Source organism: Syzygium oleosum, unplaced genomic scaffold (assembly GCF_021117445.2).
Source record: "Syzygium oleosum isolate NSW1041296 unplaced genomic scaffold, Sole_v2.1 Sole_v2.08, whole genome shotgun sequence".
In the NCBI taxonomy this organism is placed as follows: Eukaryota; Viridiplantae; Streptophyta; class Magnoliopsida; order Myrtales; family Myrtaceae; genus Syzygium; species Syzygium oleosum.
Window position 1 is genome coordinate 3123436 of NW_026607492.1, and position 27303 is coordinate 3150738.

Genomic DNA, 27303 nt, shown 5'->3' on the forward strand with positions numbered 1-27303 from the left:
GCATCAAGAAATAAAGAGACCCGCACCAGTCCCAACATAATACCAGTCCCAACATAATACACGAGAACCCGTACACAATTTCTACCACGTAATTGATTCCATTTAGATGTTTGCTCAATAATTGATGCAAGTTTTCAAATTGAATTTACTGATTTAGCGGTTATCCGTTCATTTTGGTTGGACACAACGTATTACAAGTGGCTCAAAGAAATCAAATTAGAGAAGACTCTCAAAAGATACGGGTGAGGTGGAAAACTTGTAAATAGGTTTTGGGGCCGTCAAAATTGAACTTAGGCGAAGTATGTCGAAAGCTGTTTTTGACTTGAGTTGTCTTGTTCCACTGACCATATAATTTCAATAGATAGTCTTTGTATTGCAGTTCCTAGCAATTTCTCAGCAGTCTTTTGTGACACTAAACGAAATAATTAAAATGGGTTATGAATGGATTAGTGAATGATTAGAAGGAACAGCAGAAGTTCAATTACTCAACAACAACAGCGTCCTCCAAGCAATAATCCTCCATACTTTTCTAAATGTTGTAACTAGATGCACATAGCTAGATCGATATACTATACCCCCATGTGGTTAACAACATCATTGATGTTTCATCATGCTGACAAATATGTCCTTTGATATTACACTAACTAACATTGAAAACATGGTTTTGAGCCTCATCTAATTCATCAACTTTTTGTCCTTTTCTTAGAGTTCACTTACACTTTGGTCATCAATGAAAATTGTGACATATAAAGCTTTAGAGTGGCAGCAATGGAAACAAAAATGGGCGAGAATACAGGTGATGTCATTTTGATGTTGTCAGCACTCCTCAAAGAAGATATTATGCTACATCAATTATTAGACTCGCGCTTGCCAATCCCAAGAGTGAATTCTATCGCAAGAAATATCGTTCTAGTAGTTTCTGTGGCGCTTGCTTGCTTAAGTAGCGGTCCAAAGTCACGACCCACAATGAAACAAGTTTCTGAAGCTTTTCTGGCTCCAAAACCAGCGTTGGCCAAGCGCTTCCATTCAATCTCACTTGCGCAGCTCCAACAAATGAATCGAGTGAGTATGGTGGGAAGGTGGATCAATGGAAACTTCATCAAGCCTACAAGAAGAGCAAGGACCATGCAGTACTTGTCCCAATAGTAGCAAATAAAATTCCAACCAGTGAAGAGTTGATTGATAGAATGATGCTGCAAATTGGTGATTGTAGTTGAGGATACAAAGGATACGGCTTCTGCAATTTTAAGTCACGTCAAACTTTTTTTAAACTAGCTAGGCTAAAATCTACCTAAGTAGCAATGTGGAGTGAGAATCATTTATCTGACAGTCATTTATTTTTTGTCTTTACAGTAAGATCGGAATGCATGATAAGTGGTGTTGTGTTGTTGTGGCCACGAAAATTAGGCAACGTAAGGATACTCACTACGTGTTATTCGGGATCATTTCTATCTAGTTGAAGGCTTGCTAGTCAATTAACGGCGGCAAATTGATCAACGTTTCCTTTTCGATGGCCAAGGATCCTACATCACGAAAACAACAAAAGACCACGACGATTACTCTAGACGGACCGTGTCTCTTGGTCCGGCAATCAATACACGTCCAAAGACCTTGACTTGTTGACTTTTGAGGAGCGTACTCGACAAAGACCTGGACTTGTGGAATTTGTGCAACTTCCCTGTGTAAGCTGGTTCAACTTCTAATTGAACCATCATTAGTTAACCGTGAAGCTTACGATGGAGGGCCTGCCACTTCGAAATCATGATGTTGCGGAATCAGAGTTAATCCATTATAAAGAAACAATCAACCGTATAAATTAACTTATGTCTTGAAGTTTTTAATAATGAACGCAGCCTTTAAATTTAATCAGAATGGATGAACACAAGGACACAGAGACATGGAAACCCATCGACATAAAACCCAAAAAGTAAATAAAAGAACCTCAAAATCATAAAATCACTCATTTTTCCGCCATAAAATCTCGTATGCTGCATTTTCTGTATATCTCAAGCACACTTCCAATGAAAGAGAGTTCATGATGCTATTCATAAATTATGATTCTCCCCAAATGATCGTTATCGGGGTTCAACCCACATGGAACGTGATCCAAAATTCTTCCGAAGATATCTAACATCTTATTCAACAAAGCTCTCATATGAAGGCTCCGTTTGTCTTGTTGAAAATATTTTCCGGGAAAATATTTTTTTCATTTTCTAGCCATTAGATCGCTTAGGAAAATGAGTCAACGAAAAATGTTCTCATAATCAACGGAAAATGTTTTCCTATCAAAACTTAAATTCAGGAAAATGATTTCCTTTTAAAAAATCGAAAATAATTTTTCAAAATGTAATTAGGTATCGGTTCTTGGACCAGAAACGCTGCACTTGGGCACGAGAACCCCAACGCTCGTTCTCGGGTCTTTAGCAGTAGGGCCAGGTCTTGACGCTATGGCCCGAGTCCATATAGGTCGTGCCTAGGTTTGTCACGCCCCAAACCCTATCGAGCTCGCGACATCTCCCTCTCAGGTCGTATTAGTGCGATGTCCCAGGAAACGTCGCCGACCTCACGATTCCATCAGAGTTCGATCACGGCGGAAACCAATGAAATAAACCCGGACAATAAAATTGGAGAACACCAGGAAGAAATAAATCACCAAGCCACCAAACATAAAACTATACATCGATATATAAATATACAACATTCAATTCTTTACAACCAAACACTTCCAACACCCATTAGGTTTACATCAACTGATAGTATACACCCGAACGGATTTCCTGATTACACCACCAACTATTCACATCAAGCTCTCCCTAATTTAATATCAAACTCATAATACATGCACACCAACTCGCTTCTACGGATCGCGTCCTCGACCTCATAAAGGGATTAGCAGCCAAGGTATATTCTACTCCTGAATGCTCGGTGTGCATCGGGATTCCAAAACGCTGCGGCAGTAGCGGCGGAAGATTCAAGGCTCGGGCGGGTTCTCTGAAATAGTTTGGTTGAAACAACCATGAGACACTTCTCAATAAGTCACAACCTAAACCCTACCTAGGCTACCACGTATTCCAGACAAGTTCAGACACACAAACGAGCAACACGAACAAACACTATCCACGCAATCACACTTACCTGGACCCTTGGCATACTCAGCCTGCACGTTAGTTCATGATCACAACATTCAAAACTCGCACGCATTTCAAACTTCGCGCACCCCAAACCACACACATTTCAATGCCAAAAACACACATCGATCACGCACTATCACATCAATTTCATTTACTTTCCTCATCTTACCCCACTAGCTCAATCACTTTCTTGGCCCGCGTAAACACGCCTCAGGCCCACACGATCGCGCCCCGAGCATCACACGCCTCGGTCCGATCCCACTTTCTCTTACCATACCACACACCCCATTCTCAATCACATTCCTCGGCCCGCGTAAACACGCCTCAGGCCCACACGATCGCGCCCCGAGCATTACACGCCTTGGTTCGATCCCATTCACACGTTCTTTCCTCAGCCTGCGCCAAATGCGACAGGCCTACGTGATCGAAACCCGAGCTTATAATGCCTCGGTTCGATCCCGGTCTCACCCGAGTTGATCGTGCCTCAGACCGATTTCATTCTCACTTTCTTTTCTCAGTCTGAGCCAAATGCGACAGGCCTACGTGATCGAAACCCGAGCTTATAATGCCTCGGTCCGATCCCACAATCACATCACAACTCGTGTCAACACGCCTCCGGGCCTTTTAGTGATCACACGCACATCACACGCCATAAATTTCACATGCGTGCATACTCATGTATTAAATATGCGCACTCAGAGGCGCCCAAATCAATCAAATCAATTCAGCCACATCACAACATACAACCAACACGCAATTTGTCCTTTTTCGACACCAAAACTATGATATCTCACTCCCGGCCCTTCACAGCACTTTCACGAAATTCCGAGCCGGATCTAACGGCACCAACCGAACACCAAACAGCACATCACAGCACTCAAAACAGCAATTTTCAGCCACCAATCGGCCTCTAAAAATCCACCAAAATCTTCCGATTTTAATCCTAAGGTCCGCCAATCGAATCAACCCCTAAACTACACCAAATCACGTCCAAACGGGTCTGATAATACCCGATATACTAGGCGGGGTTTAGATTGCAACTTACCGGACTCTAGACTAACTCGGCTAGAGCGGAAAGCGGTGGCAATCGGCGGGGACGGCGGCGAGCGGCGGCGCGGCTCGGCGGTGGCGTGGACGGCGCGCGGCGGCGGCGACTTCCTTGGCCGTGACCCACGGCCACACGAGAGAGAGAGAGAAAACCGGGAGGAAGAGGGGATGGCGTGAGGTGGTGGCGGTGCAGTACAGCGGAGGCGGAACGGCGGACGGGCGGTGGCCGGTGGCGACGGTGCGGCGGCGAGCGGCCAAGGGGAAAGAGAGAGAGAGCTCTCGGTTGGGGGGGTTGCCGTGAGGTGAGAGAGAGAATGAGGAGAGAGAGAGAGGAATTTGGACTAAAATAGTCCAATTTTGACCCACTTGGCAATTTACCATCTTGCCCCTCTCTAATCTTTTTAATCAACGGCTGAGATTCGATCTTATCTTGAAATCAACGGCCCGGATCGAATCTTTTCCAAAATATCCAAGGGCAATTTGAGAATTTCTCAAAGAGTCCAAGGGCAAAATTATCCAACTCAAAAGTTAAGGCAAAATGACCAAAACGCCCTTCCCTCTTAAAACTTGCCCTTAACAAATTCTTAGGGGTAAAATGGTCACTTTCCTCATTTCTCGCCAAAATCGAATTTTTCTAAAGGATTCGGGAAAATCCGAAGCTGTACGTTCCAACCACAACGTCGTCCTAACGTCCCGTTGTGACTTCCTAATTTTCCGATGTCCAATTTGGGCTCAAATAAATAAATGAATTTTATATAACGTAACTCGAGCGATTCTCAGACTAACGGGTGGCTTTCAGGGAAATTCGCCTATTCGACTCGTGACTGATACTAAATCAAGTTACGTGCAAGTCCATTCGGATCGTGACGACCTCGGTTGCCAATATAATCGCGAGGATCGATCGCTAGTTCCGATGGGCACGATCGTTCGATATAGGTTCTGGATCATTCGTCATTTCATTTCGTGGTCCAGCAGAATCACCCGCGATCCACTACTATGACAGTGGCGAACTGACCCCTGGCTATCCTTGGATTGGCCAACAGTGGTTCAAAATATCACCTCGGCGATTTTATGATCAAAAATCAATTCACGATCGAATTTTCTTTAGTCGCGCGAATTTAAATCCCTAATTAGCCTTTCCCTAATGGTTAGTATCCCAGGAATGATCAGTTCCGGGCGAAAACTAACTACGAGTACGTTCATAAAACCAAGCATTTCATAAATCCCAAATTGACAAATTTCAGGATGTCACAAGGTTCATCGAGGTCGAGGTCGAGACACCGATGCCCATGCCCAAGACACCAAACCCGGTAATATCGACGTCAAGCCCGGGTCCTCGACGCCCATGCCTGGGTCCATCGAGGCCAAAAATTTTTTATAAAAATTTCCTTACCAAATAATGAAAAATATTTTCCAATTCATTTTCAAATCTCAGCTAAACACTAGAAAATATTATTATTTTTCTGAAAAATGACTTCTTGAATAACATTTTTCAGAAACGTCACATTTTTCGCGAAATAAATGGAGCCGAAAACCCATTCTAGCAGGACCATCTTACTTCGTTCAACAAATGAAAGCCCCAAACAGCTGCTCTCTCTCTCTCTCTCTCTCTCTCTCTCTCTCTCTCTCTCTCTCTCTCTCTCTCTCTCTCTCTCTCTCTCTCTCTCTCATTCTTTAATTCATGTCTCGCTCGAGTTAAGAGTAGCGGCCTCACGGTAGCAGCGTGCCAGCGGCAGTGGTGCGACTGCGACTGTGGCAGAGTGGCGGGTGAGAGAGAGAGAGAGACATTTTTTACCCGATTTATCTTATGTAAATTGCCACCTGAGAATATTGCCTCATGGTGCATTTTTAAGTGGAGACCTGCCTAAAAGGGCAGAAAATCGTCTACTGCCAATGCTGTTATAATTATGTTTTCTACATTTGCTTAGAGAAGGCAGTAGATGTACCGACATGCTTGTGAAATTTGTGCTTGGGTACTATGGGATTTAGCGCGTTTTATCTACTAAAAAAAGAGTCGCTTCATTTTTTCATAGTTCGTTAAATCTTGTCACAAAAAAATAAAGATAAAATTGAATTTGGCAGGGAAAAATTCTATTGTTCTACATATAAAAATAAGACTTTCTTTTTCCGAGTAGGTAAATTTCAATAAGTATTGTAGGTATAGAAAAAGATGTTGATAAACGACTTTTTTCAGGTAACTTATTGGTAATATTTAAAAAGAATTGGTAAAACCTGGCGAAATAATGTTGGAAATGTAGTTTTGGGTCTGCGGGGGTGCTGAAACTTGGATTGGTTCGCACGCTAATTCAACTTTGTAGTGATTGGTGTCCCTTTTACAGCCCTACGAGACGATGGCAACTCCATCATCTCTAAACAAAAAGGAAGGAAAAAGTCCAACAGAGTCTATTCTTTTTCGAGTCTAGGAGAGTTACGGTTGAACGCAAGTGTGTCGAGCCATTAAAAAGATGAACGCGTGAACCGTACAAATCGCGTTTCCTTTGGCGCGTCAGCACAGTAGCGTCTTCTTGCTTTACTTTATACAAGTGCAGTATAACACGTGACTGAACAAGACCCTGTTTCTCCGACTACAGCGAAAGAAGAGGCCACCCCATGATGAGCATGATCTGCAACATGTCCTTAGTTATTATACTGATTACTACTATAGCTTTCTCCTGCTACAATCCAATTGTTGCAGCAGCAGCGCCTGCTAGTGAGTCAGAGGCAAGTGCGCTTCTCCACAGCGGGTGGTGGCCTCCCTCCGTCACCGGCGACACTCCCTTACCTCATTGCGCCTGGCCCGGGGTATGGTGCGACTTTTCTGGGAGGGTCAACCAGATTCGCTTGCCAACTGAGTACCAAATAGGAGGTAATTTCAGCAACATGAACTTCTCTCTCCTTCCGAACCTCGCCTTTGTCCAACTCTTTCACACCGGACTAGCCGGTGAAATCCCCCTTCAGATATGTACTCTGTCGAGGCTAACTCACCTTGACTTGTCCTACAATTCTCTCACCGGTGAGTTGCCTCCTTGTGTCCAAAACCTCACCATGCTTCAATTTCTTGATATCAGTAATAATCAAATCAGCGGCGCAGTCCCTCCGACTGTTGGTTGCTTGCACAATTTACGATCCCTCATATTTGGCTCAAACGAATTTGGTGGCTCTATCCCTCTAGAACTTGGAAACCTCACAAAAACAGATTATGTCGATTTAAGTTCCAACAACTTCACTGGTCCCATTCCGTCGTCTATAGGGAATTTGACGAGCTTGACCCATCTCTATTTGCAAAAAAACAAACTCAGTGGATCTATTCCACCGGAAATAGGCAATTTGGAGAGCTTGGTCGTGCTGAATTTACGGGAAAATAGATTTATTGGTGCCATCCCATCGGGAATAGGAGACTTAAGGAATCTCGAATTTCTAGACTTATCATTCAATCATCTCAAGTGCCCCATTCCAGATAATCTCGGGGCTGATTATCCTGATGCCCCTTTCCTTAGTAACCAAGATTGCAACCAGTTTGACGAAACCCAAGCCCACAGAAGAAGGTCTAGCGGAGTTCATTACATGACGATGTTCATTCTGCTAGCTACGATATTCATTTCCTGTATAGTTGTTGGATCTTGCTTCCTATTTCGACGCGCAACAAAGAGCGTGCAATCAGAAACTTCTGAGAAAAATGGAAATTTCTTGTCAATATGGAATTATGATGGGAAGTTTGCATATGAAGACATAATTAATGCGACGGAGGACTTCGACATCAAATATTGCGTCGGGATTGGCGGTTATGGCAGCGTCTATAGAGCGCGATTGCCCAATGGGAAAGTCGTGGCATTGAAGAAACTTCACCGTCTTGAAGCGGAGGACCCGTCCTTCGACAAGAGCTTTCGGAATGAAGTGAAACACTTGACAGAAGTAAAGCATAGAAGCATAATCAAGCTCCATGGTTTCTGCTTACACAAGCGATGCATGTTCTCGGTTTACGAATACATGGAAAGGGGAAGTCTATTCTATGCTTTGAGAGATGACGTCGAAGCGGTGGAATTGGATTGGTCCAAAAGAGTCGATCTCATCCGGGATACGGCACACGCTTTGTCTACATGCACCACAATTGTGCTCAGCCAATTGTTCATCGAGACATATCTAGCAACAACATCTAACTAAACAGCAAAATGCAGGCTTTTGTATCAGATTTTGGCACCGCAAGGCTTCTGGATCCTGATTCCTCGTCTAAATTCACCGCAAATATCACTGGCACCTATGGATATATTGCACCGGGTGAGCAATACTTCATGCTTCATAAGTTTTTCTCTTTAATCCTGAAAGTTACTAGTAGAGGAAAAAGTCCGATAAGTAAATATTTGTCGGAATAGTCAAGATTTCTCGATGTTGTATTACATCTATATCGGTATTACTAATTTATTCATTTCTATTCACCGTTTTATTGTGGAAATTAAATTAATTTTTTTTAAAGGAAAATTGGAGGGGTAAATGGAACGGGGTGGGGTGCCGCACATAGTAATGTGGGGTGAGGACGGGCAGGGAAAAGTTGCTCCTCCCCGGCAACAACGGGGAGGGGGTAAAGGTGCAACCATCATGTATGAAGCCTCAACCGCCAAAATTTTTGATGTCTTTTGTATCTTTTCTTTCCAGAACTCGCGTATACTTTGGTCATTAATGAGAAATGCGACATATATAGCTTTGGAGTGGTAGAAGTGGAAACGATGATGGGCGAGCATCCAAGAGATATTGTATCTACTTTGTGGACATCCTGTGGAGAAGATATCATGCTACATAAAATCTTAGATCCGCGGTTACCTTATCCAAGAGAGAACTCTACTGCTAGAAGTATTGTTCTGATAGTTTCTCTTGCGCTCGCTTGCTTGAGTGCTAATCCAAAGTCCCGACCAACTATGAAGCAAGTCTTGGAAGCTTTTCTAGCTCGAGAGTTACCCTTGGCGAGGCCCTTCCATGAGATCTCATTGGCTCAGCTCCGAGATAATAATAGATCATGGATGTAAGGTGAATCAACAGAAGCTTCATCAGGACTAAGCGATGAGCAAGGGGTGATTAAGTGTTTGTCCAAATAAAGAGTTGCTTGATTAAATGATGCTGAAATTTGGTGAAAGTGATTCAGGATATAAAAGTGTATGGCTTCTGCACATAATTAAGTCATGTAAAACTTTTTTCCGTACTATGCTAGAGGAGTGAGAAGCAGTTTATATAGGACATCCGTTCATTTTTCTTCTTTTCAATAAGATTGAAATACATTATTAATAAACAATGCATCAGGAAATAAAGAGACCCGCACCAGTCCCAACATAATACACGAGAACCCATACACAATTTCTACAACGTAATTGATTCTATTTAGATGGTCACTCAATAATTGATGCAAGTTTTCAAATTGAATTCACTGATTTAGCGGTTATCCGTTCATTTTGGATGGACACAACGTATTACAATTGGCTCAAAGAAATCAAATTAGAGAAGACTCTCAAAAGACACGGGTGAGGTGGAAAACTTGTAAATGGGTTTTGGGCCCGCCAAAATTGAACTTAGGCAAAGTATGTCGGAAGCTGCTTTTGACTTGAGTTATCTTGTTCCGCTGACCATATAATTTCAATAGATAGTCTTTGGTTTGCAGTTCCTAGCAATTTCTTGGCAGTCTTTTGTGACACTAAACGAAATAATTAAAAAGGGTTATGAATGGATCAGTGAATGATTAGAAGGAACAGCAGAAGTTCAATTACTCAACAACAACAACGTCCTCCAAGCAATAGTCCTCCATACTTTTCTAAATGTTATAACTAGATGCACATAGCTAGATCGATCTACTATACCCCCATGCGGTTAACAAACACCATTGATGTTTCATCATGCTGACAAATATGTCCTTTGATAGTACACTAACTAACATTGAAAACATGGTTTCGAGCCTCATCTAATTCATCAACTTTTTGTCCTTTTCTTAGAGTTCGCTTACACTTTGGTCATCAATGAAAATTGTGACGTATAAAACTTTATAGCGGTAGCAGTGGAAACAATAATGGGCGAGCATCCAGGTGATGTCATTTTGATGTTGTCAACACTCCTCAGATAAGATATTATGCTACATCAAATATTAGACCCACACTTGCCAATCCCAAGAGTGAATTCTATCGCAAGAAATATCGTTCTAGTAGTTTCTGTGGCACTTGCTTGCTTAAGTAGCGATCCAAAGTCACGACCCACAATGAAACAAGTTTCTGAAGCTTTTCTGGCTCCAAAACCAGCGTTGGCCAAGCGCTTCCATTCAATCTCACTTGCGCAGCTCCAACAAATGAATCGAGTGAGTATGGTGGGAATGTGGATCAACGGAAACTTCATCAAGCCTACAAGAAGAGCAAGGACCATGAAGTACTTGTCCCAATAGTAGCAAATAAAATTCCAACCAGTGAAGACTAGATTGATAAAATGATGCTGCAAATTGGTGATTGGGGTTGAGGTAACAAAGGATACGGCTTCTGCAATTTTAAGTCACGTCAAACTTTTTTTAAACTAGCTAGGCTAAAATCTACCTAAGTAGCAATGTGGAGTGAAAATCAATTATCTGACAGTCATTTATTTTGTCTTTTTTAGTAAGATCGGAATGCATGGTAAGTGATAATGTCTTGTTGTGGCCACGAAAATTAGGCAACTTGAGGATATTCACTGCGTATTATTCCGGATAATTCCTGTTTAGTTGAAGACTTGCTAGTCAATTAAAGACGGCAAATTGAGCAACGTTTCCTTTTCGATGGCCAAGGATCCGACATCACGAAAACAACAAAAGACCACGACGATTACTCTAGACGGACCGTGTCTCTTGGCCGGGCAATCAATACATGTCCAAAGACCTTGACTTGTTGACTTTTGAGGAGCGTACTCGACAAAGACCTCGACTTCTGGAATTTGTGCAACTTCCATGTGTAAGCTGCTTCAACTTCTAATTGAATCATCATTAGTTAACTGTGAAGCTTACGATGGAGGGCCTGCCACTTCGCAATCACGATGTTGCGGAGTCAGAGTTAATCCATTATAAAGAAACAATCAACCGTATAAATTAACTTATGTCTTGAAGTTTTTAATAATGAACGCAGCCTTTAAATTTAATCAGAATGGATGAACACATGGACACAAAGACAAGGAAACCCATCGACATAAAACCCAAAAAATAAACAAAAGAGCCTTAAAATCATAAAATCATTCTTTTTTCCGCCTTAAAATCTCGTCTGCCGCATTTTCTGTATATCTCAAGCACACTTCCAATGAAAGAGAGTTCATGATGCCATTCATAAATTATGAATCTCCCCAAATGATCGTTATCGGGTTCAACCCACATGGAACGTGATCCAAAATTCTTCCGAAGATATCTAACATCTTATTCAACAAAGCTCTTATAGGAAGGCTCCATTTGTCTTGTCGAAAATATTTTTCAGGAAAACATTTTTCTTATTTTCTAGCCATTAGATTGCTTAGGAAAATAAGTTAACAAAAAATGTTCTCATTATCAATGGAAAATGTTTTCCTTTCAAAACTTAAATTCAGGAAAATGATTTCTTTTTAAAAAATCGGAAATCATTTTTCAAAATGTGATTAGGTATCGGTGCTTAGACCAGAAACATTACACTTGAGCACGAGAACCCCATTGCTCGTTCTCAGGTCCTTGGCAGTGGGGCCAGGTCTCAACGCTATGGCCCGAGTCCATATAGGTTGTGCTAGGGTTCATCGAGGCCGAGGTCGGGACACCGATGCCCATGCCCAGGACACCAGGCCCGGTAATATCGAGGTCAAGCTTAGGTCCTTGACGCTCGTGCCTGGGTCCATCGAGGCCAAAATTTTTTTATAAAAATTTCCTTACTAAATAATGGAAAAATATTTTCCAATTCATTTTCAGATCTCAACTAAACACTAGAAAATATTATTATTTTTCTGAAAAATGATTTCTTGAATAACATTTTATGGAAATGTTACATTTTTCGCGAAATAAACGGAGCCGAAGTCTTGTTCCAGCAGGACCATCTTACTTCGTTCAACCCAACGAAAGCCCCAAACAGCTGCTCTCTCTCTCTCTCTCTCTCTCATTCTTTAATTCATATCTAGGTCGAGTTAAGAGCAGCGGCCTCACGGTAGCAGCGGCAGTGGTGCGACTGCAACGGTGGCAGAGTGGCGGGCAGAGAGAGAGAGAGACATCTTTTACCCGATTTATCTCATGTAAATTGCCACCTGAGAATATTGCGTCATGGTGCATTTTTAAGTGGAGACCTGCCTAAAAGGGCAGAAAATCGTCTACTGCCAATGCTGTTATAATTATGTTTTCTACATTTGCTTAGAGAAGGCAGTAGATGTACCGACATGCGTGTGAAATTTGTGCTTGGGTACTATGGGATTTAGCGCGTTTTATCTACTAAAAAAAGAGTCGCCTCATTTTTTCATAGTTCGTTAAATCTTGTCACAAAAAAATAAAGATAAAATTGAATTTGGCAGGGAAAAATTCTATTGTTCTTGTTGCGGAAGTCAAACAATCGAACAATAAAATTGACACAACAAGAAAATAAATCGGACACCAAATGTACGTGGTTCGATCGTAGTGACTTACGTCCACGGGGAGAGCAGCACAGAATTCTACTATAGATCAAGCGATACAATGGAGATTACAACCACACTCGAGTCACTCAAACACTCTAAGTATTTTCCAAATCTCAATTACATTCAATATAACTCACGCAGTGTTTAGCCCCACAATTCCTCACAAAATAATCTCTCAATCTCGCGAAAGAATTATACACAAATCTTACTACAAGATTTAATCGCTACTAACACTTGAATTCTTGGTGTAATTCCATGAACAAAATTACGAACTCAACACCAAGCGCCCAGCACCTATGGATGTCCACGGCACTCAGAGAAAACGGTGCTTCGAGTCTGCTCACATCAACAACTGCGGTCGAAGGAGCACACGACAGAAAATTATATATTTGCCCAAGAAACGATCAGTGGCCTAATTCAACACGTAAAAAGGAAGTCCATGCAAGATACGGTCAACCATTTTCCAAGATTTGACTTTCCTTTAATTTTCTATTCTCCTCGGCCGACTCCAAAGGATTATTTCTATCCTTGGTTTCAAAACAGAAATTACTTCTTTTCTTTTCTCTTAGCCAAACTACAAATCCACAATTTCCTTTTTAAGTATTCTTTCACCGTCAAAATCCGTCATCACGTTGGACTCCAATTTGTAGAGGGAAATCACGTGATTTGCTTTGCTCGATTCCGGCCGTCCGCAAAATATCCAATTCGGAATATTTAGATTTTCGCTTCGGGCTCAAACTCGAGACATATTTTCAACAGTTCTGCATAAAAAAATGAGATTTTCTTTTTCCGGGTAGGTAAATTTCAATAAGTATTGTAGGTATAGAAAAAGATGCTAATAAACGACATTTTTCAAGTAACTTGTTGGTAATATTTAAAAAAGATTGGTATAACCTGGCGAAATAATGTTGGACGTGTAGTTTTTGGTTTGCGGGGGTGCTGAAACTTGGATTGGTTCGCAGACTAATTCAACTTTGTAGTGATTAGTGTCCCTTTTACAGCCCTACGAGATGATGGCAACTCCATCATCTCTAAACAAAAAGGAAGGAAAAAGTCCAACAGAGTTTATTCTTTTTTGAGTCTAAGAGAGTTACGGTTGAACGTAAGTGTGTCGAGCCATTAAAAAGATGAACGCGTGAACCGTACAGAACGCGTTTCCTTTGACGCATCAGCACAGTAGCGTCTTCTTGTTTTACTTTATATAAGTGCGGTATAACACGTTACTGAACAACACCCTGTTTCTCCGACTACAGCGAACGAAGAGGCCACCCCATGATGAGCATAATCTGCAACATGTCCTTAGTTATTATACTGATTACTTCTATAGCTTTCTCCTGCTACAATCCAATTGTTGCAGCAGCAGCGCCTGCTAGTGAGTCAGAGGCAAGTGCGCTTCTCCACAGCGGGTGGTGGCCTAGCTCCGTTACCGGCGACACTCCCTTACCTCATTGCGCGTGGCCCGGGGTATCGTGCGATGCCTCTGGGAGCGTCAACGGGATTCGCTTGGCAACTGCGTACCCAATAGGAGGTAATTTCAGCAACATGAACTTCTCTCTCCTTCCGAGCCTCACCTTTCTCCAACTCATTTACAGCGGACTGGCTGGCAAAATCCCCCTTCAAATATGTACTCTGTCAAGACTAACTCACCTTGACTTGTCCCACAATTCTCTCACCGGCGAGTTGCCTCCTTGTGTCCAAAACCTCACCAGGCTTGAAATACTTCATATCGGTCATAATCACATCAGTGGTTCTATCCCTCCCGAGCTGGGAAATCTGGAGAGATTGACCTACTTGGATCTCGGGTTGAATGCGCTCAGCGGTGCAGTCCCTTCGACTATTGGTCTCTTGTATAATTTACGATCTCTCATATTTAGCTCAAACGAATTAGGTGGCTCTATCCCTCTAGAACTTGGGAACCTCACAAAATTGGATGATATTGATTTAAGTGGTAACAGCTTCACTGGTCCCATTCTGTCGTCTATAGGGAATTTGACGAGCTTGACTTATCTCTATTTGCAAGGAAACGAATTCAATGGATCTATACCTCTGGAAATAGGGAATTTGATGAGCTTGACTGATCTCGGTTTGCAAGGAAACGAACTCAGTGGATCTATTCCTCCCGAAATAGGGAATTTGACAAGCTTGACTTATCTCTCTTTGCAAGAAAACAAACTCGGTGGATCTATTCCTCCCGAAATAGGGAATTTGACAAGCTTGACTTATCTCTCTTTGCAAGAAAACAAACTCGGTGGATCTATTCCTCCGGAAATAGGGAATTTGAGAAGCTTGACTTATCTCTATTTACAAGAAAACAAACTCGGTGGTTTAATTCCATCGGAAATAGGCAATTTAGAGAGCTTGATCGAGCTAAATTTACGGGAAAATATATTTGATGGTGTCATCCCATTGGAAATAGGAGACGTGAGGAATCTCGCATTTCTAGATTTGAGCTTGAACAACTTGGTTGGGAAAATCCCTGTTGAACTTGAGAATTTGAGCAGTTTAAGGGATCTCGATCTGCACAACAATTCTCTTTCTGGCTCAATTCCCACATTTAAAAACAATTACTTGTTACGTCGCCTCGACTTATCATACAATCATCTCAACGGCACAATTCCAGATAATCTCAGGGCTGCTTTCCCTGATACCGCTTTTCTTGGTAACGAAGATTTGAACCAGTTTGACGAAACCCAAGCCCACAGAAGAAGGTCTAGCGTAATTCATTACATGACGAGGTTCATTCCACTGGCTGCAATATTCATTTCCTTTATAGTCGTTGGATCTTGCTTCCTATTTCGACGTGCAACAAAGAGCGTGCAATCAAAGACTATAGAGAAAAATGGAAATTTCTTGTCAATATGGAATTATGACGGGAGGATTGCATATGAAGACATAATTAATGCAACAGAGGACTTCGACATCAAATATTGCATCGGGACTGGCGGTTATGGTAGCGTCTATAGAGCACGATTACCCAATGGGAAAGTCGTGGCATTAAAGAAACTTCACCGTCTTGAAGCGGAGGATCCGTCCTTCGACAAGAGCTTTCGGAATGAAGTGAAACACTTGACAGAAGTAAGGCATAGAAGCATCATCAAGCTCCATGGTTTCTGTTTACACAAGCGATGCATGTTCTTGGTTTATGAATACATGGAAAGGGGAAGTCTATTCTGTACTTTGAGAGTTGACGTCGAAGCGGTGGAATTGGATTGGTCCAAAAGAGTCGATCTCGTTCGGGATACGGCACATGCTTTGTCTTACATGCACCACGATTGCACTCAGCCAATTATACATCGAGACATATCTAGCAACAACATCTTACTGAACAGCAAAATGCAGGCTTTTGTATCAGATTTTGGCACCGCAAGGCTTCTAGATACTGATTCCTCGTCTAACTTCACCGCAAATGTCGCTGGCACCTATGGATATATTGCACCGGGTGAGCAATACTTCATGCTTCATAAGTTTTTCTCTTTAATCCTGAAAGTTACTAGTAGAGGCACAAGTCCGATAAGTAAATATTTGTCGGAATAGTCAAGATTTCTCGATGTTGTATTACATCAATATCGGTATTACTAAATCATTCATTTCTATTCAACGTTTTATTGTGGAAATTAAATTAATTGTTTTTAAAGAAAAATTGGAGGGGCAAATGGAGCGGGGTGGAGTGCCGCACATAGTTATGTGGGGTGAGGACGGGGAGGGAAAAGTTGCTCCTCTCGGGCAGCGACGGGGCGGTGGTAAAGGTGCAATCATCATGTTTGAAGCCTCAACTACCAAAATTTTTGATGTCTTTTGTATCTTTTTTTTTCCAGAACTCGCATATACTTCGATTGTTAATGAGAAATGCGACGTATATAGCTTTGGAGTGATAGCAGTGGAAACGATGATGGGCGAGCATCCAGGAGATATTGTATCTACGTTGTGGACATCCTGTGGAGAAGATATCATGCTACATAAAATCTTAGATCCGCGGTTACCTTATCCAAGAGAGAACTCTATCGCAAGAAGTATTGTTCTGATAGTTTCTCTTGCGCTTGCTTGCTCGAGTGCTAATCCAAAGTCCCGACCAACTATGAAGCAAGTCTCGGAAGCTTTTCTAGCTCGAAAGTTACCGTTGGCGAAGCCCTTCCATGAGATCTCATTGGCTCAGCTCCGAGATAACAACAGATTATGGTTGGAAGATCGATCAACAGAAGCTTCATCAGGACTAAGCGATGAGCAAGGGTTAGTAAGTGCTTGTCCAGTAAAGAGTTAGATTGATAAAATGATGCTACAATTTGGTGTAAGTGATATAGAACTGTGTGGCTTCTGCACATTATTAAGTCATGTAAAACTTTTTACCATACTACGTATAGGAGTGAGAAGCTGTTTATATAGGACATCCATTTTTTTTCTTCTTTTCGGTAAGATTGAAATGCATGATCAATAAACAATGTATCATCATGTAAAATTATTAGAAGGAACAGCAGAAGTTCAATTACTCAACAACAACAGCGTCCTCCAAGCAATAGTCCTCCATACTTTTCTAAATGTTATAACTAGATGCACATAGCTAGATCGATCTACTATACCCCCATGCGGTTAACAAACGCCATTGATGTTTCATCATGCTGACAAATGTGTCCTTTGATAGTACACTAACTAACATTGAAAACATGGTTTTGAGCCTCATCTAATTCATCAACTTTTTGTCCTTTTCTTAGAGCTCGCTTACACTTTGGTCATCAATGAAAATTGTGACATATAAAGGTTTAGAGCGGTAGCAATGGAAACGATAATAGGCAAGCATCTAGGTGATGTCATTTTGATGTTGTCAACACTCCTCAAAGAAGATATTATGCTACCTCAAAGGGAAAGTTACCAAAAAAATCCTAAACCTATTGCAATTGTGCCAATTCAGTCCTAAACCTTTTTGCAATTGTGTTATTCAGTCCATCTAGTCACTTTTGGCCGGTCGGCACTGACGTGGACGCCGGCCGGCTGACGTGGCAATATTTTAATATATATATTTTCGAATTATTTTTTATTTTTTCCTTTCTCTTTTTTTTTTCTTTTCCTTCTTCCCCCTGGCCGGACCTGCCAAGGGGAGGCTCGCCGGTGAGGGCGAACCTTGCTGTCACTGGGCGAGGCGAGGGCGGAGCTCGCCATGGCTGGGCGAGCTCTGCCCTCGTCGTTGCTGGGCGAGCTCGACCTTGCCCAGATTTGGCGAGGTCGAGCTTCACCATGGCTATGGGCGAGGTCGAGCTCGCCTAGCCATGGCGAGGTCGAGCTCGCCCAGCCATGGCGAGCTCTGCCCTCGCTAGTGCCGACGAGGGCGAGCCTCTCTAGGGGCCGACAAGAGCTCGCCGGCCCTAACCCCTGGCCGGTTCGGCCATTGGACCGGGCAAAGAAGGAAAGGCCAAAAAAAAACAAAGAAAGGAAAAAAATAAAAAAAAATTTGAGCTCCGCCCTCGCCAGTGCCTGTGAAGGCGAGCCTTGTCGTCGCACAACCATGGCAAGGTTCAACCTCGCTAGATCTGGGCAAGGTTAAGCTCGCCCAGCGGCGGTGAGGGCAGAGCTCGCCATGGCTGGGCGAGCCTCGCCGTCGTACAGCCATGGCGAGGCTTGACCTCGCTAGATCTAGGCGAGGTCGAGCTTACCCAGCGGCGACGAGGGCAGAGCTCGCCCAGCCATGGCGAGCTCCGCCCTCACCGGCCCTCGCCGTCACACAGCCATGGCGAAGCTCGACCTCGCCAGATTTGGGCAAGGTCGAGCTCGCTTAGCCATGGCGAGCTCCGCTGTCGCCAGTCCCCAGATGCCGGCGAGGTCACCTCGCTGGCAAGCCTCCCTTTAGCCGGCCAGGGGGAAGAAGGAAAGAAAAAAAAAAAGAGAAAGGAAAAAAATAAAAAAAATTCAAAAAAAATAAAAATATATATATTAAAAATATTGCCGCATCAGCCGGCCGGCATTCACGTCAACGCTGACCGGATGGACTAAATTGGCACAATTGCAAAAAATTTAGAACTGAATTGATAAAAAAAAAAAGATTTATGACTGAATTGGCTCAATTGCAATAGGTTTAGGACTTTTTTGGTAATATTCCCCTACATCAAATATTAGACCCACGCTTGCCAATCCCAAGAGTGAATTCTATCGCAAGAAATATCTTTCTGGTAGTTTCTCTGGCGCTTGCTTGCTTAAGTAGCGATCCAAAGTCACGACCCACAATGAAACAAGTTTCGGAAGCTTTTCTCGCTCCAAAACCAGCGTTGGCCAAGCCCTTCCATTCAATCTCACTTGCGCAGCTCCAACAAATGAATCGAGCGAGTATGGTGGGAAGGTGGATCAACGGAAACTTCATCAAGCCTACAAGAAGAGCAAGGACCATGAAGTGCTTGTCCCAGTAATAGCAAACAAAATTCCAACCAGTGAAGAGTTGATTGATAGAATGATGCTGCAAATTGGTAATTGTGGTTGAGGATACAAAGGATACGGCTTCTGCAATTTCAAGTCACGGCAAACTTTTTTTAAACTAGCTAGGCTAAAATCTACCTAAGTAGCAATGTGGAGTGAGAATCATTTATCTGACAGTCATTTATTTTTTGTCTTTACAGTAAGATCGGAATGCATGATAAGTGGTGTTGTGTTGTTGTGGCCACGAAAATTAGGCAACGTAAGGATACTCACTACGTGTTATTCGGGATCATTTCTGTCTAGTTGAAGGCTTGCTAGTCAATTAAAGGCGGCAAATTGATCAACGTTTCCTTTTCGATGGCCAAGGATCCTAGATCACGAAAACAACAAAAGACCACGACGATTACTCTAGACGGACCGTGTCTCTTGGTCCGGCAATCAATACACGTCCAAAGACCTTGACTTGTTGACTTTTGAGGAGCGTACTCGACAAAGACCTTGACTTCTGGAATTTGTGCAACTTCCATGTGTAAGCTGGTTCAACTTCTAGTGGAATCATCATTAGTTAACCGTGAAGCTTACGATGGAGGGCATGCCACTTCGCAATCACGATGTTGCGGAATCAGAGTTCATCCATTATGAAGACACAATCAACCGTATAAATTAATTCATGTCTTGAAGTTTTGTAATAATGAACGCAACCTTTAAATTTAATCAGAATGGATGAACACAAGGACACAGAGACAAGGAAACCCATCGACATAAAACCCAAAAAATAAATAAATAAAAGAACCTTAAAATCATAAAATCATTTTTTTCCGCCTTAAAATCTCGTATGCCGCACTTTCTGTATACCTCAAGCACACTTCCAACGAAAGAGAGTACATGATGCTATTCATTAATTATGATTCTACCTAAATGATCGTTAACGGGCTCGACCCACGGGGAACAAGATCCAAAGTTCTTGATACATCGGGCACGCATGTTCTTGATTTATGTAAAACATGGAAAGTGGAAGTCTATTTCGTGTTTTGAGAAATGATGTCGAAAAGGGGGAACTAGATCGGGGGAAAATTTCCAAAAATGTCATAAACTTATTGTAATTGTATTAATTCAGTCTTAAATTTTTTTGCCAATTCAGTCATAAACCTTTTGTATTTGTGCCAATTCAGTCTATCTGGTCAATGTTAGCCGGCCAGCGTTGGCATGGATGTCGGCCAATACTGACGTGGATAATTTTTAATAATATTTAATATATTTCGAATTTTATTTCTTTTTTTCTTTTTTTACCCTTCCCTCTTCCTCTAGCCGGTCGCCTTGGCGACCAGCTAGAGGTGAGGACCAGCGAGGTCACCTCGCTGGCCTCTAGCGAAGCCCGCCCCCGTCGGCCACTAGCGAGGCCGAGCCTCGCCATGGCTGGGGCTTTGATGGGTTCCATTCAAGAAACTCAAGGACCGGCAATTCGGACTCGCAGCAAGAGCCGACCTTCAGCTGCATGTACGACAATTCTGAGCTGGGTTTTCTCAGGAAGGACGTTCCCGGCGAGATTTCGCACGAAAAAGCGAGCTACAAGGGGAAGGATATCACGTTGGGGTCTGAGAATCCGATCAAGGGCGGTGGTGATTATGATAATTGCGTGGTTTCATGAATTCGAACGGCGGTGGAAGCAGCAGGTGGAATTTCTCCAAGACAGAGAGGCCGAGGAGGAGATTGAGAGGGAAAACAGGGACAAGAAGACGAAGCTCGAGACTCTTAAACCTCTCTCTGGCTTTGCCCGGTGTGTCTCTCTCCCTCACTGCCTCCAACTCCTTGCAGAATGCTGACCTCTCCTCCTGCTCAGCCGAAACCCATCAGGTCCACCAACACGAACACCACTTACTACCCCAACGATCTCACCGCCCCTTGGCCTCACGCCCAGATCGCGAGAGAAAAAGAAAAGAAGGAAGAAAAGAAAAGAAAAAGAAAAATAAAATAAAATAAAAAAATAAACGAATGAAATAACATATCATTAAAAATTATTCACGTCAGCGTCATCCGGACGGCCGGTGCCGGCCAGTGTTCACGTCTGCGACGGATGATTGACATGTAAAAGAATTCAATTACAAAATCATTTCCAGAAACACATGTCGTTCGTCAAAATGTTTGTGAATGTGTGGCAATTTCTTTTGTAATAGAAAACTTAATTCCTTTTTCATCGTTTTCTGCAGAAATTTCCCTTTCACTTTTTGAAAGTTGCTTATCTGCTTATATCAATTAATGAGAATATGCAATTTCTTAATATGGCTTCTAAATAAAAACACATTTACCCCCTTCTACTTCAACCAATTGTAGGTTGAAATACTTATGAGTATAGAATTAAATCATCCTACGCTCCCTTCTTTTGAAAACGAAATTCGAGTTATGATGCAAAATTACATATAATTAATGGAAAAGGAAAAACGTTGGAATTCCTTTTATTCTTTAAATTATAATTCATTCGATACTTTGTAATGATCTGATTTTTGTTTTAAGTTATCAATCATCTCTGACATTAATCTCGATTGGTTTCTTGAATTCTTTTGCATGGCGTTACATGTTATATAGTTTCCCAATTATACAGCCGCTATGCACAATAGTTCATATTGAAATTGAAATAATACCACTTTAATCAAAATTTAATGTGAAAAGGCCTTTTGTTTCAAGAACGAAACTGAGCATGGATATATCACAAACTAAACTTATACTTACCTAGAATTTAATCTTGAGTTGCTTGTCTTTAGGTTTTGGCCCCTCCTGAGACTTTGACTTTCAGTATCTGTCCCCAGTCATATTGACAACATCAATAGTAGCTGAAGACAAGTCTATGTTTATTGTGTTCAAGACTCAATTTCCTACTATAATGTTGTGTAAATATACTTAAAAATGAGGATATGAGTTAGATTCTATCTCGGGAAAGGTTAGTTTTTTTCTTTTTCTTCTTTTACTTGGCTGTGGGTTGGGAAAGGTTATTTTACTGCTCAAGTTGTCTGTACTTTTGTGGCAATATATACAAGTTATAAATTCTTCGAGGAAGAAGGCCATGTGCATGATTTTTGTGGTGGATTATGGGGAACTATGGAGTTTTGACAGAAGTTCACATTCACGGATACTCAAGATAATAGAACAATAAGTTTCTCTTTCATGCACATAAATCTACATGTTTGCTCTGTTGCGGAAACCAAGCAAATAAACAGTAAAATAGACAGAATAAGGAAATAAGTTAGACACTAGATTTCCGTGGTTCGGTCGTAGTGGCCTACGTTCACCGGAGAGCAACACGGAATTCCACTATAAATCAATCGATACAACGGAGTTTAAAGCCACACTCAAGTCACTCAAACACTTTAAGTGTTTCTCAAGCCCTAATTACATCCAATAACTCACTCAGTGTTTAGCCTCACAATTACTCACGAAATAATCTCTCAATCTCGCAAAGGAATTATACAAATCTTACAATAAGATTTAATTTCCTACAAACACTTGAACTCTAGGATGTAATTTTCTGAACAAAGACTTCACTGCACGAAGACCCGCACTGCCACAGCCACGGACACCAAGCACTCACATTATCGGCGTTTCGGGCAATCTTCTTGCGGCAACAATAGCACACCCTCTGTTCAGAGTGTCACTTGCAAGCTCAACTCTCCGAAAACAAGTCCTTAAACAATTATATATTGTATAGCACCGCCAAGGAGTCCGATCCCAATTCGTAAACTAGGAAATTGCAAAGTCTAGAGTGCAACGCCATTTAGGAAAGTCAATTTCCGTATTTTTTTCCCCCTTGTTTTGCTTGGAATCCTTGCCCAACGCGGATTCCTTTGACACCGAAACAAAGATATTTCCACGGTGGACGTCCATATATATATATAATTAATCTCGGATCGGATTCGTTCACGGGCTCAAACTCGAGACATATTTTCAACATCCTCCAAACAATGAACCAATTATCTTGATCCGCACTTTTATGGATGATAATGGATTTCAACTTGTCTACACCCAAATCACCATAAATCAACTTAGCTACAACAATTGATCAACTTAAATTAGGTCTCGAATGCTTGTAAATTGCCTGTTCACATGTATCTAGTAAAGCTCCACAACAGGATGGCTGGAGAGGTTAATCCGAACGTGGGATATTGTGACAAAATCTATGGTATTTAAATTGAACGTTTAATCACTCACCCAATAATTCGAGGCTTTAAAACAAAATGATTTGATTAAAATGAAAGTTAACAATAAATTATTTTGATCATGGAGTCCTCTTTCGAACAATCGTTTCTTTTATATTAGATGCATAGTCCCACTACGCCCCTCTATTGAGACCAAACAAAACCACGGGGCCCAAAACCTGACGGTGACGCGAGGCTTCAATTAGTAATTTAAGACTTCCAAGTCGTCACATGTTAAATTGCTCTGCACAAAGTCATTTCTTTTGGATTGCCCTTACTTATATATTACAGCAAAACTCAGGCCTTCCTCTTCCATATGCTTCATTTGAATCCTGTAAGCAAACCCGTCGGCTTGCATGTTCGCCAGCTGATGACCGCAGCTACATGGATCGTTATTGCCCTTGCTCTATCCCACAACCGCCCTGTCATTGCCGCGGGAACAGAGGCGGATGCTCTTCGTCGCAGTGGGTGGTGGCCTGACTACATTACGAGAAACACTTCCTTGTCACATTGCATGTGGTGGGGTATTTCGTGTGACGATTCTGGAAACGTCGTCGAAATAAACATGCCACCAAGAGGTTGCTACGGCCGCTGGTTCAGAAGTAATTTGAGCAGCATGAATTTCTCTCTACTCCCGAATCTCGGCTCTCTTCAGCTGCCTTATAATTACCTCACCGGTATCACTCCCCTTCAAATATGTGCACTCCCAAAGCTTTGGCACCTTGATTTGTCCAACAATTACCTAACCGGTGAGTTACCTCTTTGTCTCCAAAATCTCACCACGTTAGAAGTTATTGACATTCATAACAGTTAAACCGATACTCCTATCCCTCCAGAATTGGGGAATCTAAAGAGTCTAATCCACCTAGATTTCAATTTCAATTTGCTTCCTGGCCCTATCCCTCCGACTCTAACAAAATTGAGGAACTTGACTCATCTCTATTTGCAAGGAAATGCCTTCAATGGATCTATTCCTCCGGAAATAGGGAACTTAACAAACTTGGCATATCTGAGTATGGAAGACAACAGAATCGGTGGATACATCCCTCCAGAATTGGGAAATCTAAAGAGGCTGATCCATCTAGATTTCAGTTTCAATTCGCTTCATGGCCTTATCCCTCCGACTCTAGCGAAATTGAGGAACTTGACTCATCTCTATTTGCAAGGAAATGCCTTCAATGGATCTATTCCTTCGGAAATAGGGAACTTGACAAACTTGGCATATCTGAGTATGGAAGACAACATAATCGGTGGATATATCCCTCTCGAATTGGGAAATCTGAAGAAATTGATCTACCCGAATCTCAATTCCAATTTGCTTCACAGCACGATCCCTCTGACTCTTGGTGTCTAATTTACACCGTCTACAACTCAGCTCTAATCTTTTAGAAGGCTTCATCCCGCTTGAGATAGGGAACTGCATGAACTTGTGTCACGTTGACCTAGAATGCAACTCCTTCGTCAGTCCCATTCCTTCATCTCTAGCGAAATTGAGGAACTTGATGCATCTCTATTTGCGACAAAACTCCTTCAATGGATCTATGCCTCCGGAAATCGGGAACTTGACAAACTTGGCATATATGAGTATGGAAGAGAATCAATATCGTGGATCTATCCTGTCAAAAATAGATAACTTGAAGAGCTTGATTGATTTGAGGCTGAGCTCAAACTCCTTCACTGGCCTTATTCCATCGGAAATAGGAGATTTGAAGAGTCTCACCAATCTAAATTTGAGCTTTAACAACTTCTTTGGACAAATCCCTCATGAACTTGACAGTTTGGTTGCGTTAAGCTACCTCAATCTTGCGAACAATTCTCTTCACAGTTCAGTTCCCAATTTCAAAAAGCTTTCCAAATTGGATTACATCGACTTATCGTACAATCATCTCATGGGAAATGTTCTACAAAATCTGTTCAATGTTCGTCATATGTCTTTCAAAGGCAATGAAGGTTTGGAATATACTGCCATGGAAACAGAGGCAAATGCTCTTCGTCGTGGTTGGTGGTGGCCTAACCCCCTTACAAGCAACGTTTCATTAGCACATTGCATGTGGCCTGGCATTTCATGCAACCATTCCGGCAGCGTTGTCAAGATAAACATAACACAACGAGGCCAATACGACTACAAGGTCGCATGTGATTTGCGCAGCATAAATTTTTCGCTGCTCTCGAATCTGGCCTTTCTTAGGCTACATGATGATAATTTGGGTAATATCTTTCCCCTTCAAATATGTGCACTCCCAAAGCTCAGGCCCCTCAACTTGTCCCACAATCGGCTAACCAGTGAGTTCCCTCTTTGTCTCCAAAACCTCACCATGTTAGAAGTAATTGACATTCATAGTAATTACCTTTATGGTTCAATCCCTCCCAAATTGGGAAATCTAAATAGTTTTATCTACCTAGATTTGAGTTCCAATACGTTTTGGGGGATGACCCTCCGACTCTTGGTCACATAGATTACATTGAATTGTCGTACAATTATCTCACGGGAAAAATTCCAAATAATCGAGCCCATCTTCCTTATGGAGCTTTCATAGGCAACGAAGGTTTGGAAAATATTGATGGTTCTAGAAGAATGTTTTGGGTTGTACTTATGACAATACTTATACCACTGACGGCTATACCATTCATTTTCCATTTTGTTTTGCGCCCTTCGATCATATTTCGGCGTAGAAAGAAGAGCATGCAATTAGAGACAATGGAAAAAAATGGAGATTTCTTGTCAATATGGAATTATGATGGGGGAATTGCATATGAAGACATAATCAATGCAATAGAAGACTTTGATATCAAATATTGCATTGGAACTGGTGGATACGGTAGTGTCTATAGAGCGCGATTGCCCAGTGGGAAAATCAAGGCACTAAAGAAACTTCACCGTCTTGAAGCAACCCAGCTTTCGACAAGAGCTTATTAAATGAAGTGAAGCACATGACAGAAGTATGACATAGAAGCATAATTAAGCTCTATGGATTTTGCTTACACGAGCGATGCATGTTCTTGATTTATGAGTACATGGAAAGGGGAAGTCTATTCAGTGTTTTGAGAGATGACTATGAAGCGGTGGAACTAGATTGGCCTAAAAGACTCAAGATTGTCTGGGATATAGCACATGCCTTGTCTTACCTACACTATGATTGCGCTCGGCCAATCATTCATCGAGACATATCTAGCAACAACATTTTGCTGGACAACAAAATGCAGGCTTTCCTATTAGATTTCGGCACGGCAAGATTCATGGAACCTAATTTCTCATCTAATCTCACTGTAAATATTGCAGGCACTCATGGATATAGCGCTAGGTGAGCAACAATAGTCCATATTTTTGCGGAATGTTATTACTAAAGGCACATAGCTTGATCAATATTCTTAAACACCCCCAACCCCCCCCCCCCCCCCATTTGGTAATAACATGTTGACGCTTCATCATGCTTACATATTTATCATTTGACAATGCACTAGCTATGATTGAGAACTTAGTTTCAAGCCTCATCTAATTTATGACCTTTTTTTATTTTTTAAGAGCTCGCTTACACTTTGGTCGTCAATGAGAAATGCGACGTATACAGCTTCGGGGTGGTAGCAATAGAAACAATAATGGGTGAGCATCCCGTTGGAGAAAGATACGATTTTATCTTTAACCTTGATTTGAATTGATTCAATCAAGGATACTCGGAAATAAAGTAGAAGAGTATAATCGTTGTAATCTTGTTTATTCTTTCCTTTTTTGTATGATAAATGCATATATGTACAAAGTAAATGTCACACCCCGAACCCCATCGAGCACGCGACATCCCTCTTTGGTCGAATTAGTGCGACATCCCAGGAAACGTCGCCGACCCAAATTAACCCATCAGAGTTTAATCGCGGCGGAAACATCAAACACCCAAATATTAATTTACCTGGGGTACTAGGGAGAATAAATTGCCAAACCA

General features: G+C 41.9%; 1 protein-coding gene and 2 pseudogenes across 1 annotated transcript; all 3 read left to right on the forward strand.

The window, feature by feature from the left end:
* The first annotated feature begins 6758 nt into the window (after positions 1-6758).
* Positions 6759-9619, forward strand: LOC130138754 (MDIS1-interacting receptor like kinase 2-like; annotated as a pseudogene).
* A 4459-nt stretch (positions 9620-14078) lies between these two features.
* On the forward strand, positions 14079-24722 carry LOC130138785 (probable leucine-rich repeat receptor-like protein kinase At1g35710). Its single transcript, XM_056313896.1, has 4 exons — positions 14079-16224; positions 16601-17012; positions 23660-24117; positions 24205-24722. The coding sequence occupies exons 1-4, from the start codon at positions 14079-14081 to the stop codon at positions 24720-24722; spliced, it is 3534 nt and encodes a 1177-aa protein (XP_056169871.1).
* A 1239-nt stretch (positions 24723-25961) lies between these two features.
* On the forward strand, positions 25962-26723 carry LOC130138849 (MDIS1-interacting receptor like kinase 2-like; annotated as a pseudogene).
* The last annotated feature ends 580 nt before the right edge of the window (positions 26724-27303 follow it).